The sequence below is a fragment of the Danio rerio genome, chromosome 7 (assembly GCF_052040795.2).
Source record: "Danio rerio strain M-AB ecotype USA chromosome 7, GRCz13ab, whole genome shotgun sequence".
Taxonomy (NCBI): domain Eukaryota; kingdom Metazoa; phylum Chordata; class Actinopteri; order Cypriniformes; family Danionidae; genus Danio; species Danio rerio.
The window spans coordinates 78126744-78140286 of NC_141027.1; the positions used below are offsets into that span (position 1 = coordinate 78126744).

The 13543-nt window shown below is 37.9% G+C and overlaps 1 protein-coding gene across 3 annotated transcripts in view; it reads left to right on the forward strand.

The window, feature by feature from the left end:
• The window catches only part of smchd1 (structural maintenance of chromosomes flexible hinge domain containing 1), a 70867-nt gene extending 58647 nt beyond the window's left edge, over positions 1-12220 (forward strand). For all 3 annotated transcript variants that reach the window (XM_087262278.1, XM_087262277.1, XM_087262276.1), the window contains exons 45-49: positions 1708-1778; positions 2826-3000; positions 4404-4562; positions 5986-6099; positions 11986-12220. In XM_087262278.1, the coding sequence (XP_087118404.1) occupies positions 1708-1778; positions 2826-3000; positions 4404-4562; positions 5986-6099; positions 11986-11993 (527 nt within the window). In that variant the 3' untranslated portion in view covers positions 11994-12220. The remainder of the gene's footprint in view (positions 1-1707; positions 1779-2825; positions 3001-4403; positions 4563-5985; positions 6100-11985) is intronic.
• Positions 12221-13543: the final 1323 nt, after the last annotated feature.

The window sequence follows — 13543 nt, forward strand, 5'->3', positions numbered from 1 at the left end:
GTTGGACATAGAGAATAACGTCTTTATTTTGGTATTACCACTCCTAATAAATACACTTGCATATGAAGTAAATCATAACTCAAAGCATTTACTGGGGCCCTGGTGATTTTTACTGGGGCATGTGTCTCAGTAAATTGTGTCTAGCGACGCCCCTGCCGGCAGATGATAAACAGCTCCTGATATAAAAATTAGTAAAACAAAGTTGATTTAACTCTAAAGTCAATGAAAAATTAGTTTTTAAAAATTTTTTATAATTACTTTTTAAGGGTTTTTCACCTTTATTATGATAGGACCGTAAAGATTTCAGACAGAAAAGCATTGGGAGCAGAGAGAGGGAAAGGAATTGGCAAAGGCGGGAATCGAACTCTGGTCGATGTGAGCACGTCAGTGCTGTATGTTGGCGCACAGTACCACTAGGTTATTGGCGCAGGCACAAATCGAATAAGTTAACTTAATGATTCTTTTCTGTTAACAAATAAAAAGATTATTTGATTATATTAATTAAAACTATTTAACACCATGTTTATGGAATGGGTTACAGGTTATTAATTTTAACAAATTGGGTCATGACATTTCTGGGAGATCAGATATTTTTATTTATCAATTTAAATTTTACTTTACATGTTTGACCTGTTTTTATTATTATTATTATTATTGTGCTGTTATAATTGACTAAATTGTAGTCTATATTAGGTGGCATAAAAGGTCGCTGGCAGAATTGAACTATAGCTAATTAGTTTGCAAGCTTATTGCTGTTTTTACATTTTTTTTTTTTGTCATGTATTTAAAATCTTAGGATTGTGTAAATAAAGTTGTTTAATGTTTTAATCAGTGCTATATTAGTCTTATTTAACCACCAGACTAGGCTTTAGCACTTTGTGCTAAACATATCTGACATTAAAACATGCCATTAAAGATATATTTGTTTAGTTTTGTTCATTAGAGATCATGGAAATTCAGCTTTTTATTTGGTGAAAGTCATTACACTTGACATTTAAGTGGGAACCATGATAACAATTCAGAACTTAATTCTGTTATTTATCATTGAATTGAAGTTATTTGGTCATATTTAAGCAGGGTGTCATACCATGACATGAGCAATAGATGCCTCTGCTGCGCTTGTAAAGCAACTCCATCCATTTCATCAGCTAGCCGAAGCCAGTTTTCACACTCATTTACTGCTCTCTAGGTGTTAATCTTGGATCATGGTTAAACTGCGGTAAGAAATCCTCATGGCATAAATGCAGAACAGACTTTCCACTCAATAATTCCCATAATTAACACATTAACGTTAATTCCCATTTGAGGGACACAGTTAGATCATCCATGAGCTGTTTGAATGGGAGCAACACTTATAGTTTCCCTTGCAGTGTGTGTAATTAAATGCTACATGTTGGTAGAGGATGTGTTTTGTATTATGTTATGTGTCAGAACTTGATATGCACTCGACATTGCGCAATATTTCCAGAATAATTCCAACTCAATGCTTCGTAATGGAATGATGCAATGGTTTTCTTTCATCACAGCTAAATATGCTGGCACAGAGACTGTATTGAAATTAGGTGTGTGTAGTGCTTTTTTATACACTGTGCTTAACAGCATTATTGTTCAAAACACTGCTTTTAACCCTGGGGTAAAGACGTTTAACTCCTGTAGATTTGAAAGTGGGAAATAATGAAAATGTCGGTGTGTTCTGACTCGTTTCAGTTTTCACCACTCTGCTTGGAGACACCATATTGATTGATGATCTGGATTCTGCTAATCAATATCGTCGAGGGGTAAGATGCATTTTTTTTTATTAGTTTCAGTGATGAAGAATCTGCATTTAAAGTGATTAGTAACCTATAAAGTTATGGTAACTAATAACCTTAATATATAATAATATACAGCGGGGAAATTAAGCATTGAACACATTGAAAAATAAATGTAAAAGTGACATGGAATTGAAGCAGATGTTGGTAAAAAACCAAACACTACAAACAAGAATAAAACATAAATCTGGCACAAGGAGAAATACTGAACTACTTTAACTTATTTAATACTTTATATAAAAGTGTTTTTTTTTTTTTTTTTTTTTTTTGATGGCCCCTTAAAGAGACGCCTCCCATATGGAGAATGAAGCCTCATGCATTGCTCAGGTGTAAGTTTCTCACAGAGTGTCACAATCTTGATGCTTCTGTGGGTCTCGTCTATCAAATCTGAGCTTTATTTTGCATTCTCTATTGGATTCGGGTCAGGTGATTGGCTGGGCCATTCTACAGCTTGATTTTCTTTCTCTGAAAGCATCTGAGAGTCTCCTTGGCTGTGTGTTGGATCATTGTCCTGCTGAAATGTCCACCCTGGCTTCATCTTCATCCTCCTACTAATGTAGATGTTGGACTGGAGCAGCTGATCTTCATTTACACTGAGGAAGGGCAGAAGGATACTGAAGAACTACTGAGAGATTTCAGCTGCTGTCTGGGCTTTCACTGCCAGAATACACCTCCCTTTCTTCATGTGTTCAGTTGTTTTCTTTGCATCATTTTATTGTGCATAACTTCATTTGTAAACTAATTAGATTTGTTTTCTTTGAATATGTGGATTTCTTTGGGTGTTACAAACATCCAGGGGAATACATTTCAAGTCAACGGCACCATTAGAAATATGATTTCTGAGAAAAATAGTGACGCGTTCGATACTTATTTACCCTGCTGTATTATTAATACATTATATAACATGCACCTTTTGTAAAGCTGCTTTGAAACAATAAATATTGTGAAAAGCGCTACACAAATAAACTTAAATTATATATATCTGGTGAGTTATATATATCGTATATCTGGTAGGTGGTTCAGAATAAAATACAGTGCCCTACCATTTTAACACGGCAAGGAGAGCGGATCCGCTGCAATGGGAAGTTTGGCGGTCTGCAGAACAAGGCTCCGTCTATTGAGAAACTTCGAGGACAGGTGTTTGGAGCACCTTTACCTGCTGAATACAACCAAACACGCCTTCAGATAGGTAATAAACACACTCCTTTTCAGTACAATAGATTATATGATTTTACTAAATGAATAATAAATAATTTATAACATTTATTAGTATTGGTTATCCTATATAATACAATCGGGTCAGATTTTTATTTATTTATGTTTTGACTTTTTTATTTTCCATTCAGGGTCATTAACTAATTGCTGATGTGTTTTGAAATGTCAAAAAAGAAAGTTTATCTCATTGATAGCACATTACTTGAAGGGGTAGTTATAAGACGTATGTCATGAAACCTTGATAATCATGACATGACACAAAACATGAATGTGAATGACATTTTATGCATGCTTAATAACATGTTATTTGCTCAGTTATGACATTTTAAATGCAAAGATGACATTATGACAACTTAACAAATACATCACAACCTGTTTATTTACATAAATATGTGCTTGTTTTTTGTAGTGTATATATTGTAAATATACACTGAACACTTTTTTTTTTTTTTTTTTTTTTTAAGAGTAGTTTGTTTTTTTAATATTCTTTGCCTTACTTTCTAAATCAAGTATTCTGATATTATAATGGAACAAGACCTTTGGACGTGGATTCATCCAATATTGTGATTTCTGCAAATAAAGGGCATTTATGCAAATCGTTGCATATTTAATAATAAACATTTGCATGTTTAAACATTTCAATTTCAAAATTAGCTCCAGTTTCCCCCAAAGCCCAAAGACATTCAGTGTAGGTGAATTGGGTAAACTGGCTATAATAAAAGAATGTGTGTGTGAATGAGAGAGTGTGCGGGTGTTTCATAGTGCTGGAAAGGCATCCTCTGCATAAAACATATGCCAGATTAATTGTCTTTTCATTTCACTGTGGCGACCCCCTGAAAAATCTAAGCTGAAAATCTTATTTTCACAGTACTGTGAAAAATCTTGGCTTAATACGGGCATGTCATTCATTCATTTTCCTTCGGCTTAGTCCCTTCATTCATCAGAGTTCGCCAACAGCGGAATGAACCGCCAACTTATCCAACATGTGTTTTACGCAGCGGATGTCCTTCCATCTGCAACCCAGTACTGGGAAACACCCATACACACTCATTCTCACACACACACTAATACACTATGGCCAATTTAGTTAATTCAATTCTCCTATAGAGCATATGTTTGAGCTGTGGGGGAAAACCAGAGCACCTGGAGGAAACCCACACCAACATGAGGAGAACATGCAAACTTCACACAGAAATGCCAACTGGCTCAGACGAGACTCGAACCAGCGACCTTCTTGTTGTGAGGGCATGGGCATGTCAGTTAGTTTAAAATAATAGTTAACAGTCTAGTGTCTTGATATTAAAAAGAATATTTGAGTTTGCCAAATCTCATACTGTGTAACCTCTGTGTCTCATATTTTTGAATGTGTGTTTACAGATTTACTGCAGCAGTATCGTGTTGCGATGCAGAAGGCGTCCACCGTGCAAGCTGACTTAAATAGTCATTTAATGGATCTGCAGAGTCCGATTATGACACAAAAGAAGCAAGAGCTCGAGGAGCAAGAGGTGGAGTTACAAGAGATTGAGAAAACCCTTGGTATGTGTCTTCATCATGCTGTTAAACTCTAGCCTAGAGCGCCATCTGATGTTCAACATTAACCTAGAGCACCATCTGCTGTTAAACACTAGCCTAGAGGGCCATCTGCTGTTAAACACTAGCCTAGAGCGCCATCTGCTGTTAAACACTAGCCTAGAGCGCCATCTGCTGTTAAACACTAGCCTAGAGGGCCATCTAATGTTCAACATTAACCTAGAGCGCCATCTGCTGTTAAACACTAGCCTAGAGGGCCATCTGCTGTTAAACACTAGCCTAAAGGGCCATCTGCTGTTAAACACTAGCCTAGAGCGCCATCTGCTGTTAAACACTAGCCTAGAGCGCCATCTGCTGTTAAACACTAGCCTAGAGGGCCATCTGCTGTTAAACACTAGCCTAGAGGGCCATCTGATGTTCAACATTAACCTAGAGCACCATCTGCTGTTAAACACTAGCCTAGAGCGCCATCTGCTGTTAAACACTAGCCTAGAGGGCCATCTGCTGTTAAACTCTAGCCTAGAGGGCCATCTGCTGTTAAACACTAGCCTAGAGGGCCATCTGATGTTCAACACTAACCTAGAGCACCATCTGCTGTAAATGCTAGCCTAGAGGGCCATCTGCTGTTAAACACTAGCCTAGAGGGCCATCTGCTGTTAAACTCTAGCCTAGAGGGCCATCTGCTGTTCAACATTAGCCTAGAGCGCCATATGCTGTTAAACACTAGCCTAGAGGGGCATCTGCTGTTAAACACTAGCCTAGAGCGCCATCTGCTGTTAAGCTCTAGCCTAGAGGGCCATCTGCTGTTAAACATTAGCCTAGAGCGCCATATGCTGTTAAACACTAGCCTAGAGCGCCAACTGCTGTTAAACACTTGCCTAGAGGGCCATCTGCTGTTAAACACTAGCCTAGAGCGCCATATGCTGTTAAACACTAGCCTAGAGCGCCAACTGCTGTTAAACACTTGCCTAGAGGGCCATCTGCTGTTAAACTAGTCTAGAGGGCCATCTGATGTTAAACACTAGCCTAGAGGGCCATCTGATGTTAAACACTAGTCTAGAGCACCAGCTACTGTAAACACTAGTCTAGAGCGCTGTCTGTTGTTAAACACCAGCCTAGAGCGCCATCAGCTGTTGAAAACAATCCTGAGCACCATCTGCTGTTAAACACACTAGTCTAGAGAGCCGTCTGCTGTTAAATACCAGCCTAGAGCACCATTTACTGTTAAAAACGAGCTTAGAGCGCCATCTGCAGTTAAACACTAGCCTAAAGCGCCGTCTGCTGTTATACACCATCCTAGAGCGCCATTTACTGTTAAAAACTAGCCTAGAACGCCGCCTACCGTTATAAAATTAGGCTCAGAGCTGATTATGGAGAGAATATCGATGCAGAATTGATGACGTGTCTATGTATATTTGTGTGTTTGCAGCCAGAACTCCAGAACAGATGTCTGACGCTGTGAGAGTCAAGCGGAGTCTGGAGCCAGAATCCTCAGACACACCAGTTCTTCCAAAAAGGATCCGTCGCAAACCTCTTAAAATGGGTACATCAGACGTCTGTGTAACGCCTGTTTCACACATGATCCATTCGCAGTGTGTGAGCTCTAGATAACAATAGTTGCATTCGGTCAAAGATGTTTTATTTAAATTACTGAAAAGGATTTGTTCACAACACAGCCAAATTTAAACGCAACAAGAACAAAAACGACATGATATTCCAATCAGTAGAATTACATATTTTTGAAATCAGAAACCTTTTGGGGCCACACTTTAGGCTGCAATTTTCACTATTAATAAACCATTAAATATGTCAATACACTTCTAATTTACTGCTGATAAATCGTTGTTAATGTAGATATTGGGTAGGGTTAGGGATGTAGAATGAGATCATGCAGAATATGTACTTACTTTATGCTTAATAGTGAGAATTGAAACTTAAAGGTGTGTAAGTATTACACCCAGTGGTTGAACTAGGTATTGCACTCAAAGTTTAAAACACATTTTCACTCGGCTCCTCCTCTGACGAGTCCAAGCAAGCGTAGGTTGCCAGATTGACGTGACTGTGCCTGACAATCGAGCTTAAAGACTGATATAAGGCTGATTTAAACCGTTTTCTAACTGAAAGCAATGGCACACAATAAGAATAAATGTTCTCCATACTAAAAGGAGCTTTTGTCCCAACCAACACCAGAAACTTTTATTTTAGACACTGCTTCACAGGTGAACAAGGATCAGCTCAGGTACACCTAATGTGCTTCTTTATTCAGTGTAAATGGTAACAATGTAAGTTTAAATGCCTTTTCACATGACATTTATTGCCATACTACTGAAAGCAGCAGCAGCAGATAGTTTAGCTTATATCTGGAAAATAAAATAAACCGTTTAAAATTGAACTTCAGAACTGTGACTTCAGCCAAACACATATCAGTGATTCAGAATCTACTTTTTATAATGTTAAAGTGGTTTAATATGTATTAATTAGATTATAAACCTTACCATTTCACTGGAGTGCAGTGAGTGCACTATTCTGTGCTTCTGATTGGCTGTATTTTAATTTCTGTTGTGTTTCGTCTGGTGCAAACAGCCAAATTGCTTATCACTGCAAATCTCGTCACATAGCATGTTGTTAGGACACGCGGTTACAATGTGACCTGCTCACCTTATCCTAATGTTTACGTTTGTAATATTTATATCATTTGCTAATTAACAACTACCTCATGTGGAACTCTGAATCTGCGTCTCATTTCGGACTATGCTACTGGTCACCGGAAGTCGCATTTCGGTCATGGGCGTTGCTTTGAGAACCTTTCTGAATGAATTAATAAAATACATGGTTTTCCACTAAGGCAACCCGGGATGCTGAAATATAATTGACTAAACTGCCATTGGGTGGGTTAAAAGACCAAACCAAAGACAGACGTTCCGGCATGTAACAGACACTTTCAAAGCAGAATTTCTGACTTCAGCATTGTTTTTCACATAAACAAGAATGATCACTGAGCATGTTTCTGAAATATCTGTAAAATATTATGGTATTTTTATGCTTTAGAAGATTCAAAAACTTACATACAGCACCTTTAATGTACTATGACTCAAGAGGAGCCCTAAATCAAAGTTATGCCAACTATGTAGACCATACAGTCCTCTTACTTCTTTAGAGAGTCCTGCATCAACACCAACACAAGAAGGTCAAATATTTTCCACCCCCACAGCACCTCTGGTCAACCCCTGTCCTCCATTATCAGGACACATAGCGCAGTTCACTGACACTAATGACTGACCGTACATCCACAGGAAGACTCTGCTTCTCCAAATCTTTCTTTTCCTCATTCTAATAAAATGTAGTAAACAGTATCATCTCAAGTTTTATGTGGCACTATAATTCCACCACCGAGATGCACAAAAAATGGAGAAGATGTCTTGAAGCATGTGCATATACCTTGCGTTTTGGCTGTATACAGTGGGTATAGAAAATAATCACCCCCCTTCAAAATAATTACATTTTGTTGCATTGTAGCCTGAAATGAAGACAGATACAGTTTTTTGTTTTTTTATCTAGGTGTAATAATTCAGTACAATGTATGACATCCATGTAAAAGATTTAACACCAACATGTCAGAAAACAATTAACAAGCATAGAAACAGAATCACTCAGTTGTGAAAAGGATCACCCCCCTACTAAAAATTACTTGTAAACTCAATCAGGTGTAGCTAATCATATTCTTAACGACAAACAACACAATTTCATTTTCATTGGTGGTCAATTTGATCAGCTCAGCATGAAAATAGCTTTAGTGTAACATTTCAACCCCAGGTAGTGCAACTGAAGCAAACCATCAACTATGGATGGCAAGGCATTGTCAAAAGATCTCTGGGATAAAGCACAAGTTAGGAGATGGATACAAAAAGGTGGATGTCCTGGCATGGCCAAGTCAGAGTCCAGACTCAAACCCTATTGAAAATCTGTGGAATGACTTGAATACTGCTGTCCACAAATGGACACCATCAAATTTAACTGAACTTGAACAGCTCTGCAAAGAGGGGTGGGCTAATATTGCAAAGCTTAAATGTGCAAAGTTAGTAGAAACGTATCCCAACAGATTAAAGGATGTATTTAAAGCAAAAGGTTATTCAACCAAACGCTGAAACAAGGGGGTGATCCTTTGTCCCACCCATTAATTTTGTTTTTTATATGTAGATTTTTTTCTGACATTTTGGTGTTATATCTTCTAGTTGGGTGTTATAAGTTGCACTAAGTAAATACAGTTAGATTAAACAAAAACTGTGTCTGTCTTCAGTTCAGGCTACAATGCAACAAAATGCAACTACTTTTAGGGGGGGTGATTCTTTTCTATACCCACTGTACACAAAATTGTAAGGACCAGCACACACCAAGGAGATGGTTCAACGAATCAGTGCATGAGTGTTACGTATTGAAGTGACAAGCAAGTAAACAACCTAAGCCAAGAAGGAACACAAAGAGCAGCTTTAATTTCAAGACATTTCTCAGATATTTGCAAACGATATGGATTATTAGATTATCAGTATGGCCAAACAGAATCTGCAGGAAGTTTTTGCTATTTCTGTGGAGATTTTTGTAAAAATGTTCTTTACTTTCGTCCGCGACAAACCCCCCACTCATTATATATTTGTTTGCGACACCGCACCTCCCTCAACCCCACCCACCCCCACTCTTCACTTTTTTTCTGTGACACCCTTCTCCCCTTTCTTCACTTTTGTTTGCGACACTCCCCCTGCCCTTCACATTCATCCCAAACCCCCCGCTCTTCATATTTGTTTGCAACACCACACCTCCCTCAACCCCCCATCCACCCCCTTATCCCCCCACCCCATCTAAATTTTACATCTAGGAAACAGTTTAAATTTCCGGTTAGTAACCATTTAATCCATTTGGAACGACATTAAATTCATATAGGGCGAAGCAGTGGCGCAGTAGATAGTGCTGTCGCCTTAGAGCTAGAAGGTCGCTGGTTCGAGGCTCGGCTCAGTTGGCGTTTCTGTGTGGAGTTTGCATGTTCTCCCTGCATTCGCGTGGGTTTCCTCCGGGTGCTCCGGTTTCCTCCACAGTCCAAAGACATGCGGTACAGGGGAATTGGGTAGGCCAAATTGTCCGTAGTCTATGAGTGTGTGTGTGTGAATGTGTGTGTGGATGTTTCCCAGAAATGGGTTGCGGATGGAAGGGCATCTGCTGTATAAAAAAACTTGCTGGATTAGTTGGCGGTTCATTCCACTGTGGTGACCCCGGATTAATAAAGGGACTAAGCCGACAAGAAAATGAATGAATGAATGTATAAATTCATATACTAGGCTGTTGAGTGTGTAAATACATAAGTACACATTGCATAAGTGCATAGTGTGCCACTTGGGAGGCAGTGATAATAGTTATGACCCACATGTGGATAAGTAAATAGTGAGGGAATTTTCATTTTTGGGTGAACTATTCTGTTTAGGTTTCTAGTAGGTGTCTGTAATTATTCTATACCAACTGTACATCAAAATACATTGGATGCAACCAGAAGAAACTCTCATGTTGAATTAATCCAGTGCCTTTCTATCAGATTGAAGCACTGAGCCTGTATATGAACCAAACTCTCCTCTGTAGTGGTTGTCCGAGTAAAGAGTCTGTACTTTGTCCTTCTTCATAATCTTCTTGGCAATGGCTGAAGTGCGATAGCCTTTGCTCAACAACATGTAAAACTAAGACCACCGTGTTGATAAAAGCGTTTCAGTATCTTTAAAGGCCCTGACACACTAAGCTGGTGGTCCTCATTGGCTGTCCGTTGACACTAGATGAAGCTTATTAGTGTTTTTGGCTGACTGAGTTTGTTGGATTGGTGTCCATTGATGCATAATTCCAGTACAAACATACTGTTGGCTGCTCAATTTAGTGAATGAGTGTAAAAGCATGATAGTGTTTTCAAATCAGCACTGATTGAAACGCTTTCTAATTGTGTGTAATATAACTTAAGCATTTCATTACGTGAAGATATTGGTGACCCTGGAGCACAAAAAGGTCTCGGGTTGCATGGGTATATTTGTGGAAATAGCCAGTAAAACAAAATTATTCAGCTTTCTTTTATGCCATTAGAATATCAAGCTCCAAACATGTTCCATTAAGACATTTAGTATATTTTTTGTTGTAAATATATTAAACAAATTTTTGTTAGTAGTAGATCGTCATCATCACCAGTGATCTAGGCCTTGCAGATCGCTGGAAAACATGCACTACAATCTCTACAACTACAAATCCCATCATTCCCTGCACTCACACACCTGGCCCAGATCCCCCTTGACTGCAAACACACAGAAAAAAAAGTGAACCCTCAGATTCTCTCAGTGTTGTATCTTCACTATATATTGTGGTATCAATAAAAAGCTTAGTTTATTTTAGTTTTCAGAACCTTTCAGGAGCACTTTTCATGAAAAATAGGCTAAATTTACAGCTCCACCAGTGTTAAACAGTTGAGTTTTACCAGTTTTTAAATCCATTTAGTCGATCTCCGTTTCTGGCGGGAGCTCTTTAAGCTTAGCTTAGCATAAATTATTAAATCGGATTAGACCGTTTGCATCTTACTGAAGCTCAAAGACTTTCGATAATTTTTCTAATTAAAGCTTGACTCTTCTGTAATTACATTGTGTATTAAGCCCAGCAGAAAATGAAAGTTGCTATTTTTCTAGGTTGGCATACTGTTACCTAGCTGGGGTCTGTTTTCAGGCATCACGTATCATCATCTGCAGCCATGGTACAACAACAAAATTTCGTGAATATTACGCCAGTATGAGAGTATAGTTCCTATTCATATCGGCCTAGAAAATAACATATCATTTTCCATCAGTATTAGTACATAATGTAACTACATAAGACTTTAAAGTGGAAAATTATCGAAACTCTTTGGTCATTTTTGAATGAGATGCTAACGGTCCAATCCGATTTAATTATCTATGCTAAGCTAAGCTAAAAGTGCTCCCGCCAGACCCAGAGATAGACTGAATTGATTCAAAAATGGTAGAACTCAACTCTAGGGGTGTTTCCAAAAAAGTGGAGCGTTCCTTTGACTGGTCCTCTGGTACAGGGTCACATTTATAATGACGTGAGCTTAAATGAAGAAAGAGATTAACTTAATTCATATTCAAAGTGGTAAGGAAGCACTGCTTTGTTTTTAGTTTGTATGTACTCTATTCAGTCCAACTGTAGTTTGTTTTTCCTTTTTGAATAACTATTGTGTTGTATTATTGGTACCTGCTGAAAATGGCCACTGCAATTGCAAATGGATTGTGTGTAAAACACCCAATATATATATATATATATATATATATTTATATATATATATATATTATTATATTAAATTTCTTTTCTTGACTGTAGCTTTTTCCTGATTGTTTGCTGATTGTTTGTTTTGTCTTTGCAGATTCATGATGTGACCGACAACTGAAGTGATGCATTTATATCTAATTTTATTTGGAGTTTAAAAAAAAGATTATTTTTAGTTTTTTTTTCTTCCTCTTTTTAAGTTTTTTTTATAGATATTTTTTACAGATTTCGTTGTGTCTGATTTGTGCAGAAGCAAAAGAAGTGAAAGAATTGGACTGTGTCCATAATATATATTTTGTATTTTTCTTTAAAGGAAAAAAGCTTTTTACAAATACAGTTTGTGTCTTATTTTTTGTTTCAGCAATCAGAAATACTCACTAAAACCTGATTTAGTAAAGCCCAATATATACATTGCTTTACACCACACACACAGGTATTAAAAATGATGAGAAAAGTCATGACAATCAAATGTTTTTGTTACATGGAAACCAGATTTACTTATTAAAATAGGTTTAACTTAATCTTTAACGATGTTAAACTTTTTATAAGCTAGTTTGACTGGTGTAAGTTGAGATGAATAGAAAAGTTAATTTGATCCAGCTAAAATATTTAATAAGCATTAAAAACGTATAGTAGCAGGAGTGTTAGATCAGGGGTCTCAGGGTGTACTCACACTATGTAAAGTTGCCTTGAACCAGGCCAAAGCACACTTGTCCCCCCCGACCACCTGCACTCACTATTATTTGGGCATGCGCACACCTACCTCATCGATGATGCACTGTTTAGTAAGCTCTTTTGCTCAGCACAGTGGAGATTTCTTTAGTTATATTGTTTAAGTCAATTGGGATGCACTGACACAGCCAAATATTTCGCTGAACAGATCAGCCACTTTTGACGATCATAAACAATCATAAAGTTCTCGTGCTGCAGGAATTAGGAGGTTTACTAAAGGTGCAGCTGGGACAGTTTGGGTTCATTGAACAACAAGAATGATTAGTAAATCCATATGAAACTGTCCCTTAAAGTCACGTTTCCTCTTCAGTTTCGGGCTCAGGCACGCTTTGCACTCACTCTATAAGCGTATTGTGCCAAAGCCCAAGTAAAGTGCGCTCTTGTCCACCTCTTCCAACTGCACCAGTGAACCATGCCTGAGCCCGATTCAGAGCACTCGCACTTTTCAAACGATCCGGGAAACGGGCCTGCGCACGGTTCGAATAGCGTAGTGTGAGTACGCCCTCAAACTCAAATAGGAGGGCCGTTTTAACATTCACAAGAAAAAAGTGGGAACCTAATGTAATTGATGCATCTTAGGATAACAGACATGAGGTTTATAATATTTATATTATATTACTCCAGTGATAATGCACACTTTATCGTGTCACACATCAGCTGCTGAAATATATCTGTGGTTGTTGTGTGTATGGCCGAGCGTTAGACACACTCAGTCATTTCTCCACAGAGTATATTCAGTCAAAACTCGAGCTTTTTGTTTGTTGTTGTACATATTGAAGAGGGAGTTTAAATTGCTATGAAAATACTACAAATATGAGATATAATAATTTTTGCTCTGTAAAAACAGCAGAAAGCAGTTTGGGGAACTTTACTGCCAATTGTTCTTCTCAATATCTTTCTTTTTTTGTAAAACTACAACAAAG